The following is a 27,681-nucleotide window of genomic DNA, read 5'->3' on the forward strand; positions in this document are numbered from 1 at the left end:
GCAAGCGGTGGGATGGCGTCCTAGTGTGAGGTAAAGCAGCTCAGAGACACTGTTTGGATTTACAAATTGAGGGCAACGCTAGCAGTCGTGCAGCGCCCCTGGGAGCAGACAAGTATGGAAGGTTCTGGCTCTGGAGATGATTGGCTGGCCGAGGTGAGGCAGCGAGTGGCCGAGTATGGGGATGATATACCCATGGAGACACGCCGGGTGATCTGGAACCAGGTCATGGCTGAGCGAAACACAAGGCTGGACCGAGAATTCCGGTTGGCGAAAGAGAGGAAGTATGCTCAGCAGCAGGAGCGTTACAGCAGCCGAGTAGAGGCTGCATCCGAGGAGGTTAGCCGTCTTTCCCTGAGGCGGCGGGAGGAACCCGAAGTGGGGGTCCTCATAGACTGGTCCTGTGAGGAACCACAACAGGCAGGTAGAGATGAGACCAAGGTCTCTCCACCGGGATGCTGGGCAGCCGGCCCAGATCCCCAGCAGCAGCCAGAGTTGCCAGGTGGGGAAGCAGGTGGCCCTTACTCACAAATGTTGAGGGGCCTCACGGATTGGTCCTGGGAAGACCCACAAATGGCAGGTGGAGATGGGACTGCGGTCTCTCTACCGGCCCTACAGGGATGCTGGGCAGTCGGCCCAGATCCCCAGCGGCAGTGTGCGTTACAGGGAGCTGAAAGTGCCGTTCTTGCTCCCCAGCGGCAGTCTACGGTGCAGGGAGAGGAGCCTGTTATCCCCTCTCCCCAGCGGTTGAAGGTGTGTAAGGGAGAGGAGTTTGTTACCCCCTCTCCCCACCGACAACCTAACCCACCAAGGGGAGACAGTAAACCCCTCACCAGCGCAGATGGGACCGTGGTCTCTGCGCCCAAGTTACAGGGAGCTGAAGGGGCCGTCCTCCCTCCCCAGCGGCAGTGTGATTTGTTGGGAATTGGGAGCCCAGTCTCCATTCCCCAGCGGCAGTGTGAATTGCAGGGAATTGGGAGCCCAGTCTCCATTCCCCAGCGGCAGGCTGAGTTACAGGGGACAGAGGTAGTTGGTCCTACCCCCCAGCAGCAGAGTGATATGCCGGGAAGGCAGTGTGAAGTGCAGGGAGAGGAGAGCAGCGTCCTCCCTCCCCAGCGGCAGGCTGAGTTACAGGGGGCAGAGGTAGTTGGTCCTACCCCCCAGCAGCAGCGTGATTTTTTGGGAATAGAGAGCCCAGTCTCCGTTCCCCAGCAGCAGGACACTGAATTGGGAGGAGAGACAGTCGGTCTCCCTCCACAAAGACTGAAAGTAGGCATGGGAGAGGAGATTGTTACCTCCTCTCCCCAGCGGCAGATCATCAATGGGCAGAGTGTTCTAATGGGAGAGGAGATTGTTACCACCTCTCCCCAGCGGCGGATCATCAATGGGCAGAGTGTTCTAATGGGAGAGGAGCTGGTTACCACCTCTCCCCAGCGGCAGCTTAATGTACCAGGGGGAGACTGTAAGCCCCACACCTGTGCAGATGGGACCGTGGTCTCTGCACTTCCAGCACAGGGGGTAGGGACGGTCGGTCCTGCCCCCCCACAACAGGGCTGTTTAGCCAAAGGGGAGACAGTCTGTCTCCAGCAGCAGAGCTGTGTAACTAAAGGGGAGACAGTCGGTCTCCAGCAGCAGAGCTGTGTAACTCAAGGGGAGACAGTCGGTCTCCAGCAGCAGAGCTGCGCAGCTAAAGGGGAGACAGTCGGTCTCCAGCAACCAGGCTCCAACCAGACTACTCCTGTAGTAGTGCTGGCACCAGGGCAGAGTACCGCTGGTCTCTGCCCACTCAGCAACCCACCAAAACAGCCTACCAGTCCCCCACACAGCCGGGGTGAGGCACCTGGACCTGGACAAGTTTTTCTCTTACTCAGGTGTAGTAACCATTTATTGTGGGTGGGCTGTACTGCTGTTTCTGTTTTGTGGGTGGGCTGCTGGACTAACAAGGGCACTGACCGGCAAGAGGTCAGGTACCCTGTTAGTCTGTTTGGAAAAGGGGAGAAATGTGGCGAAACCAACCTCGCCACTGGGCCCTGGAGAAGCCTGTTTGCTAGCCTCCTACCTGCTGACTATGGCCCCTGGGTTATTTGGGGCATATTGTACTGTATATTGCTGCTACTGGCCCTTTTAACAGCATCTATGGACATATTGGGACTTTTGGGACTACTGTCCCTTTAAGACTGTGATACATATTCTAGTGTACTGCCTGTAATATTATATGTGTATTAAGTTTAACCTGGGATATGTATGCAGCATTCATCTGATTGTTCGGTAGAATCACTCCATTTATTATATTGAGTGAAACTACCGAACAACCAGACCACCCAGGAATAAGTGTGCCTCCAATTACAGTTTGCAACAATGTTGCAAACGGGTAATTGGCAATCAGTGTAATGTATTCTTTGTCCTCTGGGTGGCCGCCATTCGGGAAACAAACACGTGGCGGCGGCCATCTTAAACTACCGAACAGCGGTGTTTTGCCGTCGAGTGTCTGGAACTAAAATCGGACACTTGACTAGGCAAACACCGCTGAGACCTCCATACTTCCAGAAATTCGTATGGAAACTACCGAATGACCCGACGTTCGGTAGAAAGAACCCCATAAACAAGGGAATTCATTCAAACCCTCTCCAGGCTCTATAACACAGGCAATTCGCCTGTTTTCATTCCCTTGTTTGTGACCGACCGCAGGGCCAAAATGCATGGAACTGTTTTCGGATACTTTACCCATGCGGTCGGTCAAATCTTTGGAACCCCATATCTCACGAACCATTCATCCGAATTACTTGAATTTTGGATATGTTGTCCCCCTGAATAAGGGCTATCCAGTGATGCTGGAGTTAAAGGTGTACCCCCGGGTTTTGGGGTACATCCAGAACTTGGCTGAAAAAGTGTACCGGATAATTGAGTTTAATGTTATCTGAGGGGAGGGGATGTGTGGGCTGAACCATGTATGTGATTGGTTATTTTATGCCTCCCCCTGGGTGTGGCCTGTATGTGGATTAGTGTAATAAAAGCCAGGCTGGATGAGCCAGTCCAGAGTTCCTGTTTTACCCTCAAAGTGATGTGTCGTCTCATTATTGGGGGAAGGATTTAATGTATGCTGTCCCAGTTGACTGCTAGGAGTACAAGCCTATTCGTATGGTTCCTATTCAATGGTCTACAGCATTCATACGCTTGGGAGAATTTAAAGGTTTCTCGGATTCGGTGATTATGGTGTCTGCCAGAGTGCTTGGAGTCCTCAGGAAGCGCTAGGAGCATCCATTAACGGAGGTACCAAGTCGGGGTGCCAGGTGATCCGTTACACACAGGAGTAACACTTGAGGGAGGAAAGACCAGAATTTCAGTTTTGGTCAAGTTGAGTTTAAGGAATAAGTTTACCAAGGGAGGCAGTATAGATAGAGAACAGTAGGGGACCAAGGACTGAACCTTGGGGGACACCAACAGAGAGGAGATGGGGAGAAGAAGCATAGCCAGAGAAAGAAACACTGAAAGAACACTGGAAGAGGTAGGAGGAGCACCGATATTGACCGATATTGCTGAGGATGAATAGAAGCTGTTGATGATCAACAGTGTCAAAAGCCGCAGAAAGGTCAAGGAGGGTTAGGATAGAGTAGTGACCACGAGATTTTGCAGCGAGTAGATCATTGGATACTTTGATCAGTGCCGTTTCCACGTGCTTAGCGTGGAAACCAGACTGAAGCGGGTCTAGCAGAGAGTTGGACTCGAGGAAGTCTGTCAATTTCGCATACACAACTCTTTCAAGGATCTTGGATGCAAAAGGCAGTAGCGAGACAGTACGGCAGTTGGACAGGGAGTTAGGGTTCAGGTTGGGCTTTTTTAGAATTGGGGTTACAGTTGCATGTTTGAAGGGCGATGGAAATATTCCAGAGGAGAGAGAAAAATTGAGAATTTTAGTGAGAGGTAGAGAAAGAGAAGAAGACAGAGTACGGATGAGATGCAAAGGAATTGGATATAGGGAGCAGGTGGTGAGGCGGGAGGACTGGAGCAAGCAGAAACCTCTTCCGCTGTAGCGGGTGCGAATGAACATAGAACGTTAGAGGGAGTGAGGTTAGGGGAAGTATTGTAAGGGGAAGAAGAAAGATGAGAGATCTCTTCCCTGATTGTAGAGATCTTGTCAGTGAAGTGAGTTGCAAGGTCTGTGGCGATCAAGTTAGTAGGTGGAAGAGGAACAATAGGGCGAAGAAGAGAGTTAAATGGGTGAAATAGTCGTTTGGGTTAGTGGGAGAGTGTGGTTATGAGGGTATTGAAGTAATTTACTTTTGCAGATGAAAGAGTCAAGCTGTATGAGCGCAGCATTAATTTATAGTGGAGAAAGTCAGATGCACAGTGAGACTTTTTTATTTTATTTTTTTTGCCAATGGGTGGTTTCCTAGGGGTCCCAAGGGATCTGGTGCTGGCTGTGAGCTCAGCTCATGGGTCCAAACTGTAGGATTTTCCTCCAGTATGGCTTACTTCTGGGAGGAAATTATCATAGATCACTTCCCTTCAATGCAGATGGGGGGCAAATCGTGAAGAATATGCTGCTAAAAACAGAAATTTGAAACAACATATTTGACATCTTAAAGCAAATCTCTCACTTCTCAAATATATAATCTTCAGGTAAGTAAACCTATCTTCCACTGCACTCCTGGACCCTGAACCAAGATATAACCTTCGTGAGGCTTTGCAAAATATGCAAAGATCCCCTAAAGTGACAGATCTACTTTAAGTGGCTAACCCGCTTGAAAAAGACACCACAAAAAAGCCTTACTTTTGCTATCCAAATTACTGCCCACAGATTAGTTCCAGGATATGCCCTTTACCAGGCCTACCTGTCCCCCCAAAAAACAACATGAAACGTGTTCCTTTGATGTCTGTCTTGACGTAGTCCAATCAGTGGCATACACACGGGGGTCTCTGAAACTGCTATGTTTTCAGCTGCAGGGTTAAAACTAGAGGGACCTGGCACCCAGACCACTTAATTGAGCTGATGTGATCTGGGTGTCTGTAGTGGTCCTTTAAGTGTGTGTGCATCTGCATGCACTGGCGTACAAACCGCGGTCGCAGGGGTCGCAGGTGCCCGCCGTCATGTGTTGCGGCCCCGGCCAGCGCAGAGTAAGCGCGGGGGGCCCACGGATCAATTTTCGCACCGGGGCCCCATGGGACGTGTGTACGCCACTGAGTCTAAAGTTTATTAAAATGTATTATAATCAGGGACTTCTGACTTACACAAACTCCCTTAGTAACTAGTAAAATATTTTAAGTCAGCTGATTTTTATGTGTTTTAAATGCTGCTACTTGGAAACTGTATAGCGGGATGTGGAACTTTCAGCCCTCCAGATGTTGTGGACTACATCTCATACAAGCATTAAGGCTGTAAGAGCATTATGGGAAATGTAGTGCAGAACATCTGGAGGGCTGAAGGTTCCCCACCCCTGCTAACTGTATAGGATAGAAGTTTTAAGTTTTCATGGAATGAGGATTCTGGACTAATATAGCCTCTCAGTGAGATCTGATACATTGCTGGACAACGCTTTAGCACATAGTGTGATCAACTGTTTATTGTTTCATATACTTATGCAAAGGCCTAACATACAATTATAACTCTTTCTGCCACTTACCCCCACTGTGACAGTAACTGACGACAAATTTATCTCTTCCATATCTTGCTCTCCAACACTTGGTATGCGATGGTGGCCAAGACTAACATCTGAAGAAACATTGGAACATCTTTATATTAGTTAGAGGGTAATAGACAGTTACAAAATAAAAATGTGGACATTTGACTTAATTTAATACTGACTCCAATTTACAAATATTCCTTATATCCATCTATGAATTGTTGGTGGAATCTTCTTAACACACGCAATACATTGAATAAGTAAATGAGTAAGTATGAGTAAGTATTTATTTGTATGTGGAGGGTCAAACCTTATTATTTTATTATCCTCTAAACTAATCATATATAATTGAATGTTTTTTTTTTTTTTTTTTTTTAATTCTTTATTTTTATTGTGCGTAAGTGAACAAGTCGTCCCGCACCGTCACAATAACGAATGCAAGAACAGGCATAAAACACAGTGAAACAGATTACATAGGGTATTGAACATCATGAGTTTTCGCTGGTTTCATTTCGCTTCTTCAGCACATTTTTATATTTAGGTGTACAGCTGCTTAGCTTGTATAGATTGACATTTATACTAGATATGTTTACAAAACGCAAAACAGAGAGCTTATTTCGCCTTGTAGACAGACGCTAGGGTCCTATTGATGCTTAAAACAAATATTAAAACATAGTTTAAACAAGATGGTAGCTAGTAAGCTGTTAAGTAGCATTTAGGAGGCATGCACATGTATACATATAGTGAGAGTAACTAAATCAAGCTGGGTACATGCTGGTTGGTCATAAGGGGTTCTTCAGTCGTTTATCAACAATAGCGTTAGGTTAGTGAGTGTGTTATATGTCGTCGCTTTAGCCTCAGGCCCTAGGATTAGTCGCGCTTTATCATGCTCGAGTGTGGCATAAGTACTCCGAGCATTAACAGGCTGTCTAACCAGTCATGTCCTGCATTGAGTAGACAATTAGGTCATGTGTCAAGCATTGTGTCTGTCGCTAGTTAAGTCACATTGGTACGAGAGATTAAGTGAGTTTATGTAAATCCTGCGTTTGTCGGGTTAATCTACCATACTTTAGGTATCCAGTAAATAACGGTTATCTAAAGAAACAAAAACACATATATAAAAAAAAAAAAAAAAAAAACACATCAGAAAAAAAAATGACTGGTTAGGTTAACAAGCTGTGTGCCCGTGTGTACAGTGTGGACCATAGGTGAGTATGTTGATGGAGGATATCTCCAGGCATCGGATCTCATGTGGTGGTGGTACATAGTTCCAGTGGAAAAGATGGAGGCAAGATAGTGTCAGATTTAAAAAGTCCTGCTTTAGATGAATAAGAGGTGTCCCCTGCAGCTGCTGATCTTTGGTGTCAGGGAGCATGGTCTGTGGCTGGTTGCTGAGTGCTTGTCAAGCCCTCTGCTATGCCCCTTCCGCCTGTGAGCTTTTCTCCGACAACAGGGGTGTGGATGATCGATTTTAGCTTCTCCACTTGTCAGGTAAGCCCCTTAGTGCAGCGGTGGTTGTGGGGCACAGAAGTCCCTGTGGGGCGATTCGGTTCTCTGTAATGAGGGTATACAGGGATCTTGTGGGGGCTGTCTGAGGGTCCTGTCTCAGTGAGGGTGGGAGGCTTCCCAGGGTTCAAGGGAGTTTGCAGTTGGATGGTTGCTGTATGGGTCTGTACCTGCGATGTATGCATTCCGCTCTATATACTGCTGCAGTGGTTAAGCAGCTCAGCGCCATCCCGCATGGCCTCCGCCATTTTGGAGTCACTGCCTGGAGCGTGGGTCCTAGCGGTCCTGCTGCTTCGCCTGAAGTACTTGTAGGCGATCAGGTCTCGAGGGCGTAGACCGGGATCACCCCCCCGGTCCAGAGGGGGGGAACGGGAACGGTATCCCAGCGGGCCCGACTTTGAGCCCCGAACAGCAAGCGGCAAGGCAGGGGCCGTCCGCCCCGCTCGCCTCCGGAGTAGGCCTGTAGAACGTCGGGTAGGATTCCTCCTCCAGGGGACTGTAGCCTGTTGGGCCAGCCTCACCCTGGATCCTAGGGCTCTCTGCCCGGCGAGGGCCACCGGTGCCGGTAGGTTTTGTGCCCAAATTAGTGGTTGTAAATCTGCGTTTAAGCTTATGCTGCAGGAGCTGGTCCTGCATGCGACCAGCCAGCTCGGCGGTCCGGCCCCGCCCCCACGTTTTTGTTTTTTTTAACAAGTCCTTTGAGTCCTTTTTCATTTTTTAATACATTCAATTTTAATAGCCACGCTTTAAATTATCCATCAATTATTAATGCAGTTATTAAGAAATAGCCTCCAGAAATTAATATAAGTGGAATAGCTGACAAGGACACATAAAGTCAAGGTAGTAAAAAAATTCTGGAAATCTCTTGTGGGACTACATACAACAGGCCCCAACATTAAGGGGGGGATCACATCGGTCAAGTTTTAGAGCTGTTATCAACTGATGTTCACATAGGACACCCCTCTAAGAATAAAACTGACAAAGAGGAAAGTTGCGAAGAGTTAGATAGAGTAACTAACCCGTCTTGACATCCTCCCCATCCTCATTTGAGCTTTCATCGTCCTATAGTAAGTGAAAGACAAGAATATATAATGTGTTAGTGTATGTGGCTATTTTCTGGACAGCATTCAACACACTAACAGCAATAATGACTGAAGTATAGGATGAAGGGACAGAGTGATAAGTAAGAGTTTGGATTTTAGCAGGGGGTGTTCTGTGTTACTGTTTTACATGGTAGTACACACCTGAATATCACTGGAGACTTTATGTTGCAAATACTCATCTGCCGACCTGTAAACAAAAAAGACATCCCAACTCAGTCCCTCACTACCACAATTGTAAGCTGACATGCAATGTATTTCTTGTTACATGAGGTAGAATAAATAACAAAAACAGGTGCCAATCCAAATATATTATAGGAAAGGTGGTGTGGGTAACCTTGGTTAGTGAAACAACAAAAGGAAAAAATAAAGAGAATTCCTAGAAATAAAACGGGACACCTTATTATACCTTGGCTATTTGCCATTAAACAATAGTTTTAATAAAAGTTATATTTTATACATTTTATATCTAGGAATTCTCACTCTCTTTTTCTTTTGTTGTATTGAAGGCGCATCCAGTCCTTCCATATCTCACCTTGTTTCAGGTTTCCATCTGTCATCCTCATCTGATTCTTCACTTTCATTGACTCCATTCACTTCTTTGTCATCCAGACCCCAATTTTGGTCCCATTCACCTGAAAGATCAATCTATCAGGTGATTATTTGATGATTATACACTTACATGGAATTCTGAGTGTTTGCTGACAATAAAAAGCTAACAGCCAAAAGTCTACCTCAATCATTATATCAACATGACATCTTTTGACACCCTTTTCTGATCTATGAAACAATGCATTTTAGTAAGAAGTGATAATAAGAGTCATTTGAACCCACCTCTGGTCTTCTTCTTTTTCCTGATGGATGCCCGCACAATGTCAACTCCTCCCACCTTCCCCCAAGGACGTATTGCCCTCACATCACAAAACCATTCTCCCGAAAGGCGCTTTAATATACGTTGATCTGTGACAGATGAACGTAGCTTCCTAAGAACAATGAGACATAATTCTTGTAAGTTGTACTACAGACTTCTTTAAAGTTGCACCTGAAATTCAAAATAAAAGACTATAAGAAAATTTAAAAAAATTATGTTTTAAGCCCACATTTTTTATTGACTTAATTGATTCAATGGTGAATTCACTGAGAAATATGAGTAGATCAGGATTGGCTGGATAAACTCGGTCACTTTCTAATCTCTGTATTATGTTTAATGTATTAATTCCATATTATAAAAAATAAAAACAGAGGGTGTAAACTCTAGCCTGCTATGTCCCTTTAAATGTATTTGACAAGTAATATTGATATTACAGATATCGGAAGGTTCAGAAGGGCACACCAAAGAAAACAAGCACAAACCTGAAAAAGGCATTACAAATTTATGTATTCATTGTAACCAGACAACATCCAGGGGAAATAGCAAAAAAGAAAAAAAAAATCTGAGTTTTCGTCTTTGCCACTTAACATAAAGAAAAGTGAAGTACGAAATATGTTGGGCATTTTTTTCTGGCTATTCCCCATGTCTATTGCCTTGGTTGGATAATAAAGCTTACTATATTATTTTTTGGTGAGTATTCATTTCTTTTAAGGATGTGCATGGGCAAAAAATTTGTTTCGGTTCTTCCCTTAACTTCGGCAATTCGCAACTTCAGGAATGCGGACCCTAACCCTCACCCTAACCCCTAAACCTAAACCCTAACCCTTAAACCCTAACCATGTGTTTTGCCACTTTTCAGAAATCCGGAGCACTTCAGAACATCGGCAATTCAGTTCGATTCGGCACTTCGGAAAGCATCCGAATGTCCAAATTGCACGGATGTCCGAAAAATATACATTCAGAACAAACAAATTGCACATGTCTAATTGTTTTGCTTTCCAACTTTAGATCTGACAAGCAGTGTCTCTCTGTTGCTTACAGAATGAAACTTCATCACCTGGGGCTTTATATGAAAAGAGTAGCTATGTAATTTGTTTTCCCACATGGCACTTATTGCCTTTCAGTGCCTTCCAGACAGGATATTTATATCAGTGTTATTTCGTAAAGCACTATTTGCCTCTGATTATCACTGCCTATTGGGGGTTTAAGATCTCATGATGACAATTTGCCAATACCAAATCTGGTTGTCCATTCTGTGTAAGCATTGCACTGCTACTACACTCACTTTATGCGCTGTTCATCCTTCTCCTTCAGCTCAGTGTCTCGCTGTAACACCTGAGTTATTGCTTGTTGCTCCTCCCCTGTAAGGAAACTGAGGTCCAGAAGGTCCTTACTCTCTTCCACTTCCATGCTTTGCCCACATGGATCTTTTTACAGCATAAAAGATAAAGGTTGGAAGACACTTCATATGCGTTGACTTCACATGGAAAGAGGTCTTCCAGAATGGGACCCTTATTCATTTAATTTAGCAGAAAACATCTAGAGAGCAGAGGAAAAAAATGTTGTTCAGATACCAAAGATTAGGGAAGTAGTCGTGGTATTTAATAACATCATTTTACTAATTGGGAAAAAAGAGCAAGGGTAGCATGCACCAAAAAGTGGTATTTACTTAAATATTTGCATTAAAAATATAAATCATTCACAGAAAGGCTTTAATGCATTTAATCTATTATTTTAAGTGATCATGAAATCTGATGAGAGTTTCTCTTTAAGATTACTAACTTTATATGCAGATTCACTCTATTGAGAACTTTGTTTTGCTTAACTAACTACCTAAAGACTATTCACTATGCAACATTTAGGCCACAGAAGGGATGGTAGAACGATAACTGATTTTGAGCTTATTTCACATAGACATTATAGACATTTTGGTGTAAAATTTGTGTAAAAAAATTACATTGTCTTCTCTGCAATTCCCTGGTTAGTGAATAACTCGGAGGGTCTACAATGCAGTGTGAATTGTTAGGACTTCAAAGTGAATCAAAATTTAGGCCAAAATAGCTCAAAATGAAAACATAGCTGACTTGAAGAACATTTTCCAATTCAGCTTTTCCCAGAGTTTCCAACAGATAATATTTTAGTGAATAACTCTGAACAGAGTCACAATTGTGTTTTTTCAAGTGACAAATTAATTGCAAATTTTAGACCGATGGGTGCCTAAAAGGTAGATCCCCAGATATTTTAGAACTATGATATGCATGCCTTTAGAATGACAAAGCACCATGGACACTGTAGTTTTAAAATAGCTGGGTATCTACTTTTTGGGCACCTCTTTTTTTGACCATAACAGCAAAGCTTAAAAATGTATGATGATTATATTCCACATACAAAGTATGCACACAAAACTCATTTATAGCATGTATGCATGCATAGTGCACAAAGAAACACAGTTACACAGACAACTGAAATGGGGTATAGCAATTCTCAAACACACATAAAAAGCAGGAAACAGTAGCATAGAATAAATGTAGCTTTTTGTTTATTTGCAGGAAGTGGGTTTACATATACACCACAGCCTCTAAAAAAGGAAATGATGAACAAAATATTTTGGGAACAATAGACAGGGGTTGTTGAAATCAGAGATACCTGCATCTCTATTGCTTTATGAAAGCTTTGTAGATTGAATGGACCCCACCCAAAAAGAAAACAGTGACTTGGTGATATAGGAACAGAGGTTGACACATGCCACCTTTTCACTACAATGGCTCTATCGAAAGTAGATAAAAAAGGCAAAACTCCCATGAGTTACATATAGTTTATGACCTCCTCTAATAGGTTATATTGCCAGAATCACTGTGTTTTCCTGGACGTATATAACGAAGGACAAGACAAAAAAAAAAGTGCTGACCTGCATTATAGAGCATTTAAACTCTTCTGCTCTGTCGGATGGGAGCACTATAAAGAACTATAGTACCAGGAAAACAACTTTGTTTTCCTGGCACTGTAGTTTCCCTTTAAGACTGGAGTGGGTTAGTCTTTCAGTAAGGCCAGTGATGCCCATAAAAAGGATGGGTATGTCCACAGGAGAGGCATGCCCACCCTGGCATGCGATGTCAACCTGCCATGCCCCACACAGTGCAGACAATACACAGAGCAGTGATGAAGCACTCTGCATGGTCTAATGATGTGCTTACAGTGTGTTGGCTGATGAGAGTTCCCAGGTGTCCCGTAGAGGACTCTGAAATCAGGGCTGCCCCATTTAAATCAGGACAGCTGCGAGGTTTATGGCATTCAAATTCTACCTGTATGATGTCAATGAATCTAAGAGGGACCCTGTAGCATATAAGTGTCATATTATAAAGGGCAGTATTTACCATGTGTTGCCTACATGGAACACATGCAGACAAGATATGTGCCCAGTAACATATGGAGATCTGGCAAGTCTACACACAGTACTGGCTTACTCAGTTATACAAAGAAACAGAGCTTATTTTAATATAGAAAACATAAGTTAGACATTATACAACCGGTATGAAAAAATACAGATTAAAAATGGGGGAATGGTTTGTACAAATTTACAATTGTAAAATTTGTAAAGTACAGAACAGGTAATTTAGCATCGTAAAAATCTATATTATCTTTCCGTTTTCTAATCACCTGATTGTTTGTCATGCCACCTGTATTTTCCGGTGCTTCAACTAATTTTACAGCTTTGAATCTCCAGGGAATTTAGAGATCAATGAGTTGATAAGTTGAGTGGCCACTTAGGTAAGAAGCTTTTCTGAGAATGGTTAGGACCTCCCCCCCTTTACCCCAGAACATTCGGAATTATTTATAGTGTGTATTAAACATGGGGACACCCGTTAGAGATTCTGGCCTGTTTTGACATGAAGGCAATACAAAATTGCACATTTCACTTGTTTTACCATATGCAAAAAGTGCTGTTTTAGATTGAGATACAGTTATGGGAAACCATTGAAGCACACTGAGCTCACTGTTATATTCTTGGAACCAGCTTGTGAAGACGCGTGCTTTGTGACTCATGAAGTATATAGTTGAAATAACTATTGTCATGGATAGCCATAGATGCAAATGTACTGCAACAATGCACAGCCCAGATATAGCACTTAAACAATGCTTAGTTACATAGTTACACTTGCGTCCATCAAATTCAGCCTTCCTCACATATGTTTTTGCTGCTGATCCAAAAGAAGGCAAAAAACCCAGTCTGAAGCGCTTCCAATTTTGCAACAAACTAGGAAAAAATCCTTCTTGACCCCAAAATAGCAGTCTGATGTCTCCTTGGATCAAGCAGCTATTACCCCACTAATTAGAAATTATATCCCTGTATGTTATGTTTTTGCAAGTATTTATCCAATTTCAGTTTAAACACCTGTATGGACTGATAAAACCTCCTCTTCAGGCAGAGAATTCCATATCCTTATTACTCTTAATGTAAAAAAAAAACCTTCTAGCCTAAATGTGTGACCTCGTGTCCTATGTATAAAATAGATTTCCAGATAATAGATTTCCAGATAATGGTTTGTACTGGCCCCGAATATATTTGTATAATGTTATCATATCCCCTCTCAGGCGCCGTTTTTCCAAACTAAAGAGATTTACATTTTTAAACCTTTCTTCGTAATTAAAATGTCCTAATCCTTTTATCAATTTTGTAGCTTGTCTCTGCACTTTTTCTAGTTCTCTGCATTTTTTTATCTAGGGTTGATATTATGGAGTCTGGTGTTCCAATAAAATATTTCTATAATGTTACTCCACCAGCAGTCTGAAATAGTTACCACTGGATCAACATGGAGGGCCATCTTTAACGCTGGGCAATTGGGGCGGCTGCCCCTGGCCCAGTTACTTCTGGGGAGCCCCAGAGCAGCTACTTCATGGGCCCCCCTGCCCACGATTTATTTGAGCAGCCCCAGGTGGCATCGAATTGGCCCGCACACTAAGGAGGCCCACTGGGTAGCTTATGCACTAAGGGCCAATCTTTCTGTTCGGCACCCGGCTGGGAGGAAGGGACAGGAGGGGGAAGGCAGTGAAGAGGGGGGGAGGCCAGGAGTTCAAGAGCCTTACACCCAACTGCCTCAGCCTGCCACTGGACCAGTGGTGTATTCTGTTTTTGTGCCGCCCTAGGCATGACAAAACTCGGGCACCCCTGCCTTCCAAATTTCTCTTCCTGACAGACACACGCCCTCACTGATGCATGCACTGACATACACTCACTAACAGATGCACAGTAATTTTCACACACAACACACACTTTCACTGAAACATACACATTCATAGTTACACTCACTCACAGTTACACACATATACACTAACTGACAGACATGCATTCACTGACAGACACATGCACACTCAATGACAGAAATGCATACACACTCACTGACAGATGCACACTCACTCAGTGTCAGACACACACACACTGGGGCACACACACTGGGGCACACATACACACTGACAAACACACATATGCAACACACACTGACAGACATACACTGACAGACACACACTCTCAGTGACAGACACAGATACACACACTCACACATTGAAACACAAAAACATACACTGACACTCTCAGTGACAGATACACACACTCACTGACAAACACGTATACACTCTCTCTGACAAACACATATACACGCTCCCTGACAAACACATATACACTCTCAGTGACAGACACACACAAACTCTCACTAACAGAAACACACACTCTGACACACACTAACACTCACTAACAGACACACACTAACACTCACTAACAGACACACACTAACACACTCACAATAACACTTACTTATAGACACACACATTAACACTCACAATTTAAAAAACAGAGTTTAAAGTTCAATCCAACCAGCCTCCTACCTTTGTTTTTTCCATGGGGTCCAGTGGGGCTGGCTGCAGCTCGGCGGGTAGGCAGGCGGGAGGTCGGGTAGACAGGCGAACATTGGAGGAGGGCAGCGATTGAGCTCTGATCTCTCCTGCTCAGCTCCATCGCGCGCCTCTTAGTTATGCCGGGGCCAGAGTGACATCATATTCCGTCTCCGGGATCACTGAGGTGCATGCGAGGGAGCAGAGAGAGCTCAGGGGAGAGTGTTCCCACGCTGCCCACCTCAATTATAAGCCATTTGCCAGGGTGATGCCTTGCCAGCCTTGCGGTAAATACAGTGCTGCACTGGACCCCAGGTATGTCTCAGTGCGTGTCAGTATGCCTGTCAATGTGTGTGAATGTGTGTCAGTATGCTTCTCAGTGTGTGTGTGTGTGTGTGTGGCAGTATGTCAATCAATGAGTGTGTTAGTTTGTCTGTCTGTTGGTGTGTGTGTGTGTGTGTGCGTTTCTGTGAGTCAGTATGTCAATCAGTGTGTGTGTCAGTAGGTCTGTCAATGTGTGTGTCAGTATATGTGTGTCAGTTTATGTGTCAGTTTGCGTGTGTGTGTGTGTGTGTGTGTCAGTATGTCTGTATGTCTGTCAGTGTGTCAGTAGGTCTGTCAGTATATGTGTCTGAGTATCTGTATGTGTGTCAGTGTGTATATCTGTATGTTGTCAGTATTTGTATCTGTGTGTCTCTATGTTGTCAGTTTTTGTGTCAATTTTTGTATCTGTTTGTCTGTGTATTTGTATGTGTGTCAGTGTGTGTGTGTGTATCTGTGTGTCTGTATATCTGCCTGTGTGTCAGTGTGTATCTGCATGTGTTTTAGAGTGTGTGTGTGTGTTTGTGTGGCAATCTATGTCTATATGTCATACATCTCAACATTTAAAAACTAACACTACACACAAATACACCTCTGCATTCAAACTTCAACACTACTTAACATTCACACAAACATACTACAAAAAGAAAAAAAAAACAAGCATTACATTACATTAAAACACACAGACAGCGTTTAGTGCATAATACAACCCTGCAAGCATGGGAAAATATAGAGCCCCCGCTGTCAAAACATTGTTGGAGCTGCACGACAAATGGGGATCTACCTTTTTTACCACCCTTGCAATAAGGGGTCCAAAAAATTCTGGCACCAGTACCCTCTCTACTTTGGTACGGTCACTGCATTGGGGTGTAAAGCATGACTGCATGCCAGTGAGTGGGGTTGGGGTAGAGTGTAAGGGGCCCAAGCTAATGCTTGCCCAGAGTCCATCCAATATGAAGTACGGCGCTGTCCACATAGAGCAATCCATGTTGTTTATACCAGATTCTGATCCCACTAACTGCATTTGTCAGGAGTAATATGGATTTGTCAAACCAAGTGACGTTTCTATAATCTTGAAAAAAAACTGTAGCCACAAGTTCCTGTACTTACCTGACATGAAGTACTCCTGCAACAGACCATCCATGCCAAGTGCGACATGTTGTTCATACAGAGTTGCTCTTCTGTGCAGCACTAAGTTTTTAAGGGGCATTGAAGGCACTATGAGCATCTCATCTTATTGAATTGGTTATAGTGCTTAGAGTCCTCTGGGGCTGTTTCTCCATTCAGTGTTAAATCATTTTTAAGCCGTTTAAAGGAGCACTAATAGGGTCAGGAACACAAACATGTATTCCTGACCCTATAGGGTTAAAACCGCCATCTAACCCCCCTGGTCCCCTCATACCTCTAAAAATATAGTAAAATCTTACTTGTTATTCAAGTCTGGAGCTGCTGGTTTTCTCCCTGTTTCCTTTAGACCTGCCCACTGCTTGCTGACAACAGCAGAAGTGGTAGCCTGATCCAGGGCCGTCTTTAGCGCGGGGCAAACGGGGCAGCTGCCCCGGGCCCAGTTGCTCCTGGGGGGCCCTTGCGCAGCCCCCCTTGGACCCGGCAGTGCGGCTGCACAGAGCCGCAACATCCCGCATGCTAAAGAGGGCCCCCGGGTGGCCCATGCACAAAGGGCCACCCGGTGGGCATGTGCCAGCAGGGGCCCAGTCGGGCGCTGTTACGCTTAGACAGCGCGACCGGGACCCTTCCTGTTCGGCAGCCGGCTGGGAGGAAGTGAGTGCCGCGCGTCACTTCCTCCCACCGGAGATTAGAGCCGCACAGGAGGAGAAAGGCAGGGAGGAGGGGAGTTTCAGAGTGGAACTCCCAACTGCCTCAGCCTGCCACTGGACTCCAGGGAAACCACCCTCCAGAAAAGGTAAGGGTGGTTGGAGGCTGGCTAAATGTATGTTAGTATGTTTGTGTGTGTGTGTCAGTATTTCTGTCTGTGTGTGTGTCAGTATGTCTGTGTGTGTCAGTATTTCTGTCTGTGTGTGTGTCAGTATGTCTGTCTGTGTTTCAGTGTGTCTGTGTGTGTATATCAGTATGCCTGTGTGTGTCAGCATGTCTGTGTGTGTGTCAATACTTCTGTCAGTGTGTGTGTGTCAGCATGTCTGTGTGTGTGTCAATACTTCTGTCAGTGTGTGTGTGTCAGTATTTCTGTCAGTGTATGTGTCTGTGTGTGTGTCAGTACATCTGTCACTGTATGTGTGTATGTCTGTGTGTCAGTATGTCTGTGTGTATGTCAGTATGCCTGTGTGTGTGTCAGTGTGTCTGTGTGTATGTCAGTATGCCTGTGTGTGTCAGCATGTCTGTGTGTGTGTGTGTGTCAATACGTCTGTCAGTGTATGTGTCTGTATGTGTGTCAGTATATCTGTCAGTGTATGTGTCTGTGTGTGTATGTATGTGCGTCTGTGTGTATGTCAGTGTGTCTGAATGTGTGTCAATATGTCTGCCAGTATATATTTGTGTGTCAGTGTATGTGTGTGTCAGTGTGTATCTGTGAATGTTTTAATATGTCTGTCTGTGTGTGTATGTGTCAATATGTCAGTGTGATTGGGGGTTGGGCGTAATTGGGGGGTTGGTGGATTTAGAGAGTCCCAGGGCCAAGGGGGCCCAACAAAATTATTTGCCCAGGGTCCTATTCATATTATAGACGGCCCTGGCCTGATCCAATCACAATGCTTCCCCATTGGATTGGCTGAGAGTGACAAAGAGCCAGCATGAGTCAAACACAGCCCTGACCAATCAGCATCTCCTCATAGAGATGAATTGAATCCAGGGCCGGCCTTAGGGGTGTGCAAGCTGTGCGGCCGCACAGGGTGCCATGGAGCAGGGGGCACCATGTGGCCGACACAGCGCACACATGGCCGGCCGGGATTTATAAAAAAAAATTTAAAATAGTGGCGGGGCTGAGCTTACTCTGTGGCAGGGGCGGAGCTTACATTGCGGCAGGAGCGGAGGTTACCGTGCGGCGGGGGCGGAGCTAAAAGTTCCGGGTAACTGCTGAAGGAGAAGCAGGAAGGAGTCCCTGCTTCCCCAACAGTCTCCAGGAGCCGCACTGCCTCCACTCCTCCATAAGGAACAGAGGTAACTATGTGTGATTGTCTGCGTGTGTGTGTGTGTGTGTGCGTGTTACTGTCTGCCTGTGTGGGACTGTCTGCCTGTGTGTGTGTCTGTGTGACTGTATGTGTGTGTGTGTGTGACTGTCTGCCTGTGTGTGTGTGACTGACTGTGTGTGTGTGACTGTCTACGTGTGTGTGTGTGTGTGTGACTGTCTGCCTGTGTGTGTGTGTGACTGTCTGCCTGTGTGTGTGTGACTGACTGTGTGTGTGTGACTGTCTACGTGTGTGTGTGTGTGTGTGTGACTGTCTGCCTGTGTGTGTGTGTGTGTGTGTGTGACTGTCTGCCTGTGTGTGTGACTGTCTACGTATGTGTGTGTGGCTGTCTGCCTGTGTGTGTGTGTGTGTATGACTGTCTGTGTGTTTGACTGTCTGCCTGTGTGTGTCTATGTGACTGTCTGCCTGTGTGTGTGTGTGACTGTCTGCATGTGTGTGTGTGTGTGTGGCTGTCTGCCTGTGTGTGTGACTATGACTGTCTACCTGTGTGTGTAAATGTGTGTTTGACCGTCTGCCTGTGTGTGTGTGTGTGACTGACTGTCTGACTGTCTGCCTGTGTGTGTGTGTGTGTGTGACTGACTGTCTGCCTGTATGCCTGTGTGTGTGTGTGACTGTCTGCCTGTGTGTGTGTGTATGTGTGTGTGACTGCCTATGTGTGACTGTCTGGGCAGACTAGATGGGCCGAATGGTTCTTATCTGCCGTCACATTCTATGTTTCTATGTCTGCCTGTGTGTGTGTGTGTGTGTGGCTGTCTGCCTCTGTGTGTGTGTGTGTGTGTGTGGCTGTCTGCCTGTGTGTGTTTGTGTGTGTGGTTGTCTGCCTGTATGTGGCTGTGTGTGTGGCTGTCTGCATGTAAGTATATGTGTGTAAGTCAGACTGTATGTGTGGCTGTGTATGTGTGGCTGACTTCCTGTAATTGTGTGTGTGTTTATCTGCCTGTAACTGTGTATGTGTGTTACTGTCTGTACCTGTGTGTTCCTGCGATTATCTGCCTGCGACTGTGTGCATGTGGTGTATTTGACAGTGTATATGTATAACTGTGAATCTGACAGTGGGACTGTGTGCACATAACTCTGCAAAAATATACGAGAATAAAAAATAGGTGTAAGAACCTACACGTACCAGGAGATCTAAGAGCTTTTATTCACCTATTTCTATTCACTTATTTTTATTCCCTAGGTTCTTACACCTATTTTTATTCACTTATTTATAAGAGCTTTTATGGGGGCTTGTTTTTACTAGTAGAGACCCTTAACTTATTCCTATCCCTGTTTTGTTGCACTGTCTCCACTCTCGAGGGTTAGTTAATTTTACCCAGTATATTCATTTCTGCAAAAATATACACCTGCATTCACACATAGGCTTAAATGCATATTTTTATCTGAATTAAATAACCATCACACACTGCCAATAAACCCAGCACAAATATCTCATACAACCAATACACGTATATCACACACAGTTAATACACCCATTACAAAAGCACACACAGCCAACACATAGCATACATATTACACACAGTCATCACACCTATCACATACACAGACAACACAAACATTACATCGTATTATAGTGAGATGTATTACAGTGGAGCTCTGGTATATAAAATGCACATTACTCTGTTTTATAGTTAGGGAGCTAGGTGATACACTAATAGACACATTACTTAGAGTTGTATTGTGGTATAGTGTATGATTTTATTTCCAAAGAGGTCAAGGTAAAGCCTAAGGCAGGCCCTGATTGAATCAATGAATCTCTATGAGGAAAGTTCAGAGTCAGCATGCAGAGGGAGGAGATACTGAATGTTTGGATGCATTTTAGGCAGCCATGACCCAGGAAGCATCTAACAGCCACCTGAGGAGTGGCCAGTGAAGTTATCCCTAAGCTGTAATGTAAACACTGCATTTTCTCTGAAAATACAGTGTTTAGAGCAAAAAGCCTGAAGGTAATGATGCTACTCACCAGAACAAATACAATACGCTGTAGTTTTTCTAGTGACTATAGTGTCCCTTTAACACTAAATAATGATGCCAGGCAACCCACAGCCTAACCCTTACTTGAGGTGTGGATAAAACAAAGATTACACACTTCCTTCAGGCCATACCAGTTCATATTAGCACTGAGATAGGCTAAAGCAAGCTGACTCTCAGTCAATCACAGCCGCCCATTGCTGCTCAGGTTAATGCTTTCTCATTAGCTCAAGAAGCACAGAGGGATGGATTGATGGGGACTCGTGCTTAGCATAAAATCATTTTATTGCTGAATAGATGGACAGTGCCAGGAGACTCCAGACACTATAACCACTTCAATCAATGTACAGCGCTACGGAATTTGTTGGCGCTATATAAATAATAAAATAATAATAAAAATAATAATAATAATGATATAAAGTAGTTACAGTGCCTACAGTATCAATTTAAATTACTCCCACCATCCTCTCAGCATGTAAATATGTTCTCCTTCTCTGATCTCTCTTGCTTACAAGGGCTATGTTTTGAGTTTCTTTGCACTAGTCTTTGTAACTATTAGAGACAGTTCTGCTCTACAATCACAGGAAATATGCATTTTTTTGGAGATGCTTAAAATACCATACCTGGAACCAACATTTTCCAAATTCAAAGTCGCTTAGGATGATATTTCTTCCTCATTTTATTTGGGCAAATAAACTCGTGCCTAGGTAGCACTTCTTTGCAGACGCTTCAGCAGACAAAGATCTTTGTCATTATAGGGCACAGAAAGACAGTTGGGGAAATGGTAGGAGGACAGGAGGATACAGAAAAAGGGGAAACATTAATGTGTAGATGGCAATGGAATCCATAATAAGACTGCTTCTGTATAAAGTGAAACCAGACATTGACTCAGAACTATACTTTTGTGTACTGCAACTGGGAAATAGTAATAGGAATGAAGAGCTGTCAAAAATACATTGGAAGTGTAGTAAGAGAGATAAGAAAGAACCAACAAATGAAGAACATCGTGGAGGACACATTTATGCAAAGTTAGAAGAGATAGGTGGTCCAAGGTTTGAAAATCAAGAGACTAACTAGTAAAGAATAATGATTAGTAATACGTTTGTTTAAATAATAAGATTTGCAAGAATCAGGAATCAGGGGAACAGTGAATTATTTTATTATTACACCAATATTGAATAAAGTTTTGAAAACACCTATAATATGCTCATCCTTTTATTTAATGATATTTCATTTTTAATCAGTTTTTTCAACTGTGACATGTGTGCATTAAGTAAGCAGAGAAACATACAGTAAACTGTAAGTAACAATACGAGTTGACCACGTTCCATGCACATTACTGAAGAATGGCAATAAAGAAATAAGATAAATTAAATATTCAACACAACAGAATTTTACTTACACTCAGATTACGACAAACAGTAAGAAGGGGGTATTGGTAGGGACCTGTATAGTATACTGGTCCAGCAAATCTTTAAAAATTTGCTAGCAGCAGAAGTGGCTCTCTAATTAGGCAAGCTAGGTGGCCGCCTAAGTCCTCGCTCTGACTGGGGCCTGGTGGCTGCCTAACTCATCTTAGGGCACACTGAACTGTCCGGTCCTTGGTCCAAGAGGAGGACTGGTAGCTTGCACTGTGTTCTGCCGGGTCCCTCCATGCGCTCTGACATAGAGGGAAAGAGCCCAGTACCTCCACTCTGCAACTCGACCAGGTACAGAGCTGCAGGCCGTGTGGTAAGAGGCTTGTAATCTCTGACAGTCAGAGCTTTGTGGAGAATTTCAACACAGAGTACGTCCCTCCAGAAAGTGCCACCCCCAAACTGTCTCCCCTCCACACCGGCATCATTCCACACACTGTTCCCCACACTGTCACCCTCCCACACACTCAGCCCCCACACTGTCACACTACCACACACTCAGGCCCCACACTGTCACACTCCCACACACTCAGCCTCCACAGGGCCAGATTAAGAGCCCAATGGGCCTGGTGCTGACAATTATGATGGGCCTAATTACAAAATCGTATTGACCAAAAACACTAAAAGAGTCCTACCTCCTAAGCGTTATTTATCGGATGGAGATGGTGCTGGAGGGAAACTCATAGGATGCAGCTATGAGAAAACACATACCCTATGCTAATCTCATGCTTTCATATTGCAAGTAAACCCATACCCCCTAACAGCAGTGTCCAGTAAAGCAGGAAGTCTATGGATGGGGTAAAAAGGGTGGGCCACCGACACAAATCATATAACCAGAACTGCTGAAAGGGGCAAACATACACAAAAAGGGGATATGTCTGTGTCCCCATGTCTCCCAGTCCTGTAGTGTCCGTGTCCCCATATCTCCCAGTGTCCCCATGTCACTAGGACACTAGGGAACATTGAGAGACATTGGGACACTGAGACTCTTGGGGACACTGGGAGACATGGGTACACTCGGTGACTTTGAGACATGAGGGGACACTGGGAGACATGGAGCACTGAGACACTGTGATACATAGGGGACATTGGAGACTTGATAAAGACCTGGGTAAAGGTAAAAACGTTGCGGTGTCCAATAAACCTGCTTAAATCCATCACAGTGAGTGCCTGAGATTCTTTTCTTTTATACTAGGGGACACTGAGACACTTGGGGCATTGTGAGACATGGGGATACTGGGAGACTAGGGGATTCTGAAAGGCTAGGGGACACTGAGACCAGTGTCCCCATGTCTTCCTGTGTCCCCCAGTGTCTCCATGTCTCTCAGTGTCCCCTAGTGTCTCAATGTCCCCATGTCACCCAGTGTCCACTACTGTTTGTATCCCCATGTCTCCCGGTGTCCCTTAGAGTCTGTGTCCCCATGTCTCCCAGTGTCCCGATGTCACTAGGACACTAGTGGACACTTAGAGACATTGGGACACTGTGAGACATGGGGACACAGACACCGGGAGAGACATGGGGACACTTGGAGACTAGGGGACTCTGGGAGACTAGGGGACTCTGGGAGACTAGGGACACAGACACTAGGGACACTGGCTAGGAGACATGGGGACACTGAAAGACTAGGGGCCACTGGGAGACATGGGGCCACTGTGTCCCTAGTGTCTCAGGGTCCCCATGTTCCCCAGTGTCCCTATGTCTCAGCATCCCCAGGTCTCTCACCGTCCCTTTGTCTTGCAGGCTCGGAGCTGCTGTCTGGACTCTCTGTGCAGAGCTGCTTCCCCACGGATCAGTGAGTAGAGAGAGGCTGGGAGGGAGATGCTGTAACTTCTTATGCCTGCCTCTCTCCACACAAACAGCGACCAATACTGGCCGGCGCTGGTATTGTAGAATAATCTCTGTTTAAACTGAGACAGACATTTGTATTGCCGGTATTACTGCAATACCGGCACCGGCTAGGCAGCCACAAATACCTGAGAAATACTTCTGAGAAATACCCGGGAACCATAAGAAATACATGAGAAATACCTGGCAACCCTAAGAATAGTGTGTAAGAAAAAATAAAAAAAAATCAATGGGCTTATTCCATGGGCCTGGGCCTGGAGGGAGCTGCAGCTCCATCAGCCCCTATGTTAATCCAGCCCTAAGCCTCCATACACTGCCCCCCCCCCCCCCTCTGTCATACCCCTCACACTGTTACCCCCCTTCACCCAGCCACACTCACGCTAATCTCTCCTAATCCTGTCATTCTATCCACTCCAACCATGCCACAATCACCCTGTCATATAAACCCCACCTAATCCTGTCATGCTCACCTTCCCTTGCCCTGCCACACTCCCTCCTCCGACTCTGTCACATTAATGCCTCTAATCCTGTCATACTCTTCCATTCTCACCCCATCACAATAACTCCCACACTCCCTTTGCCGTGTCACACTCCCTCCTGTTACCATGTAACCTTCACCCCAACCCTGTGATATTCACAACCCCTCAGTGTCTGCTATGTGAGGGTGGTATGGTACAGGCAATGTAAAAGTAAAGTGGCAAAATATATAATATGTATAATAAACAAAACATTGAGAAACACATATAAAGAACATATAGGGTAATATATATGTAATAGGATTAAAGAATATGTGGAGAAAATGTCTATGACGCTGTTTTCTTATCTGTAACTTTATTATTCAGTAAATTATTTTTTTGCAAATAGCAAATTTTAATTTCTGTTTGAAATAACCCCTTCACACTTGCATTTATGTATACACGACTGCCAGGCTGTGCAGGATTAGCATAATTGCAAATTAAACGTATTTGTAGCAAATTAAAATAATTAGCAAATTATGCTGTAATTACATTTAGAGAGCTCACAACACAGTGGCACAGGGAGCCATAACACGACTAGCTCTCTGTATCCAGCCCTGCAAGCCAATCCTTTAAAGGAACACTATAGGGTCATGAACACAAACATTCCTGACTCTATAGTGCAGAACCCACTATTTTGGTGGAAAGCATTGGATTGGGTAAAATCTGCAAGGGGCCATGGCCAAACACAGTTTTGGCCAATCAGCACCTCCTCATAGAGATGCATTGAATCTATGAAGAAAATTCAGCATCCCCATGCAGAGCTTGGAGACGCTAAATGGCACTGCTGCCTACTGTGCAGCACTGAGCCAGGAAGCACCTCCAGTGGCCATCTGAGGAGTACCCACTCCGAGGTGTCCATAGGGGCAATGTAAACAGTGCCTTTCCTCTAAAAAGGCAGTGTTTGCATGAAAATGCCTGCATATAATAATTATACTAACCAGAACAACTACAGGTGATACTCGAAAAATTAGAATATCATGCAAAAGTTCATGCAAATAGGCTTCTTCAGAAGTGTCCTATCAGGCGAAACGCGTTAAGTGGGACTATATTCTATATATTATATTTTATATCTATATTTTAATATTCATTGTTTAGTCTGTTTACATTAAAGTATACTTTTAAGTTACTTTTTTATTATCTTCATTTCCTGGTATCCTGCATATCCTTGGTGGGGATCATACCACCTAAGCTGTTCACACTAGAGCAGGTTACATGCTCTAGAAAGTGTAAGTACATTACTTTTTACTATTTTATTCTACCACTTGGACTTACTTCACCATATTGCTGCTATTTTTTCTTTTTATACCAACTCCATATTTGGCACCTTTGAATACATCTGCGGCAACCACCACGAATCCCAAGACGGGGATTGTACCGTCCAAGCGCTTTTACAGTAGAGCTCTGTTATAGCTCTACTTCATGTGAGTGGACTGTACTTAGTTTTTTATCACTTACTTTTATAAATATATTTGCTGTATTGCGCTATTATTTTTCTATTTGTATTTCCCTTTGAGGTCACGACTAATTGAAATACTCAAGAACATATGTATGTATCTTTGTATATTTTATTTCTAATACTATAAGCGCGGTATACGCCCTCTCTCTTTCTACTATTTCACCTGTATATTAAGCTGTAGTTGTTCTGGTGACTATAGTGTCCCTTTAATATAACTACAGCTCCATATAAGCACACAATGAACCCCTGTTTATTTTTTCACTTTGGGTGATAGTGGGGTTCTTATGGTTTAGTTTCGCCTAAGGGTTCACAAAGTCTAGAGCCGCCACTGGCGAGCAGCACTAAATTATTGAACTTTAAACATGGTTTTCTCATTTTATTCTTTCAAACTGATGCTTCTCTGGCTTTCCTGAATAATAACCACTGCTTTTATCTGTAGGAGATACAGCGTCTGCTAACCACTTATGCAATCCAAGCAATGTAAATCTAATTTGAGTCTTAATATGCTCAATTTCAGAGATTACAGTAATGCAGCATTATGTAGGCAGTTTTGTTTTCCTAACACTAAAGTGTTCCTTCAACTCTTTGCATACGTTTAAACCAGCATTTAAACAAACCATAATGTCAGGACTTTTTTATATGTATACTATAAATTTATATTCACTATAAAACAGTGTTAGAAAAAAAATATCCATGTCCACCATTTTTGATGAAATAATTCCTATGTCATAAGCAAATATCACACAGCATTGTCACTGTTAACTGTTGTCTTGTGTGGCGATTCCAATTTTATAACATGACAGGAGGCTTCCTATTTTGCATTAACTCTCTTTACTAAACTCCACAGCAGTAAAGAAAAACGTAAAGAGTAACATTAAATCACTGAGCAGCATAGTATATATAAGGGTCATGCTGCCTGTACACTTCCTCTTTCTTTACTGCTCCATCGCAGACAGGTCAGACTATTTGGCTCCTCCAGAGCCTTATTCATTTATTATTATTAGTCTGTTTAGTTTAATTTCTCCATTATATATTTGTATTCTTGTAAATTTTTCTTGTTTATCTTTCTATTTTATTACTCTGGGCAGTGGGATTGGGTTAGCCCTTTAGGGTTCTTTCCTCTCCTTCTTTGCCCCTCTACCGGCCCTGGGACTCCCTGGGCTTCCCCCTTGAGCTTCCCTCAGGTCCCCCCCGGTCCTACTACCTTGGAGTGCCCTCCTAGGCTCCCTCCTCATGGCCGGAATCGATCGCGGCCTTTTTCGCGCCGGCCTGCTTTTGCGGCCGGCCTTAAATTTAGTCCCCGGCTTGCGGCCTACACTCGCGCCCGCTATTTTGGATCGCGAATACCGCAAGATTCACGCGGCCATCTTGTTTTACCGCGTGGATCTCATTGGAGACTCAGTGCTTGCAGTCTTAACTGTCTACCACCTGCATTCTGCTGGATTTAATCCCTAGTGTGATTTTCATCCCTGTGAGTGCCAAGGATTATCTACTCAGCCTTTCACAAGACCTCCTACTGTACTCTACACTGCATCTCTGTATCTCTGTCTACTCCAACCAAACTACAGACTCCTATATTCTGTGGCTGGGTCAGTCAGGTCAGTGCTGCTGCCTGTTTAATATTGTGACCTGCACTTAAGGGTACCAACCCTGTGCAACCGGGGTGAGCCCCCACTATAAGTACTTTAGTACCATGCTGCTTATTGGGAGACTAGCTGTTGCAGTTCTCTCTAACTGGGTGAGCCCCAGTTTTATAAGGTCACCAACTATACCCTGCTGGGGTTTATAACTGGGTGGTGTTGTTACCCACCACAACTACCACGTCAACTGACCCTACGCCTATACTTAAGACCTGGGTGCCCCCCATTTAATACTGTGCCTATTAGTGACGTGTATCACAGCCTACCCATGTCATGGAAGACTCCCAGAATGTCCCTGTGGACTTCCAAGCCATGATCAATGCAGCCGTCGCTGCCTCTGTGGAGAAGGCACTCTCCAAGGTACGGGCTACA

General features: G+C 44.3%; 1 protein-coding gene across 2 annotated transcripts in view; it reads right to left on the reverse strand.

The window, feature by feature from the left end:
- The window catches only part of SYTL1 (synaptotagmin like 1), a 77,906-nt gene that overhangs the window by 36,424 nt on the left and 13,801 nt on the right, over positions 1-27,681 (reverse strand). For both annotated transcript variants that reach the window (XM_063453610.1, XM_063453601.1), the window contains exons 2-7: positions 10,381-10,634; positions 9,059-9,207; positions 8,760-8,859; positions 8,369-8,414; positions 8,144-8,186; positions 5,619-5,707 (exon numbers count right to left, since the gene is read on the reverse strand). In XM_063453610.1, coding sequence (XP_063309680.1) covers positions 5,619-5,707; positions 8,144-8,186; positions 8,369-8,414; positions 8,760-8,859; positions 9,059-9,207; positions 10,381-10,505 — 552 coding nt within the window. In that variant the 5' untranslated portion in view covers positions 10,506-10,634. The remainder of the gene's footprint in view (positions 1-5,618; positions 5,708-8,143; positions 8,187-8,368; positions 8,415-8,759; positions 8,860-9,058; positions 9,208-10,380; positions 10,635-27,681) is intronic.

The sequence above is a fragment of the Pelobates fuscus genome, chromosome 1, assembly GCF_036172605.1.
Source record: "Pelobates fuscus isolate aPelFus1 chromosome 1, aPelFus1.pri, whole genome shotgun sequence".
NCBI lineage: Eukaryota > Metazoa > Chordata > Amphibia > Anura > Pelobatidae > Pelobates > Pelobates fuscus.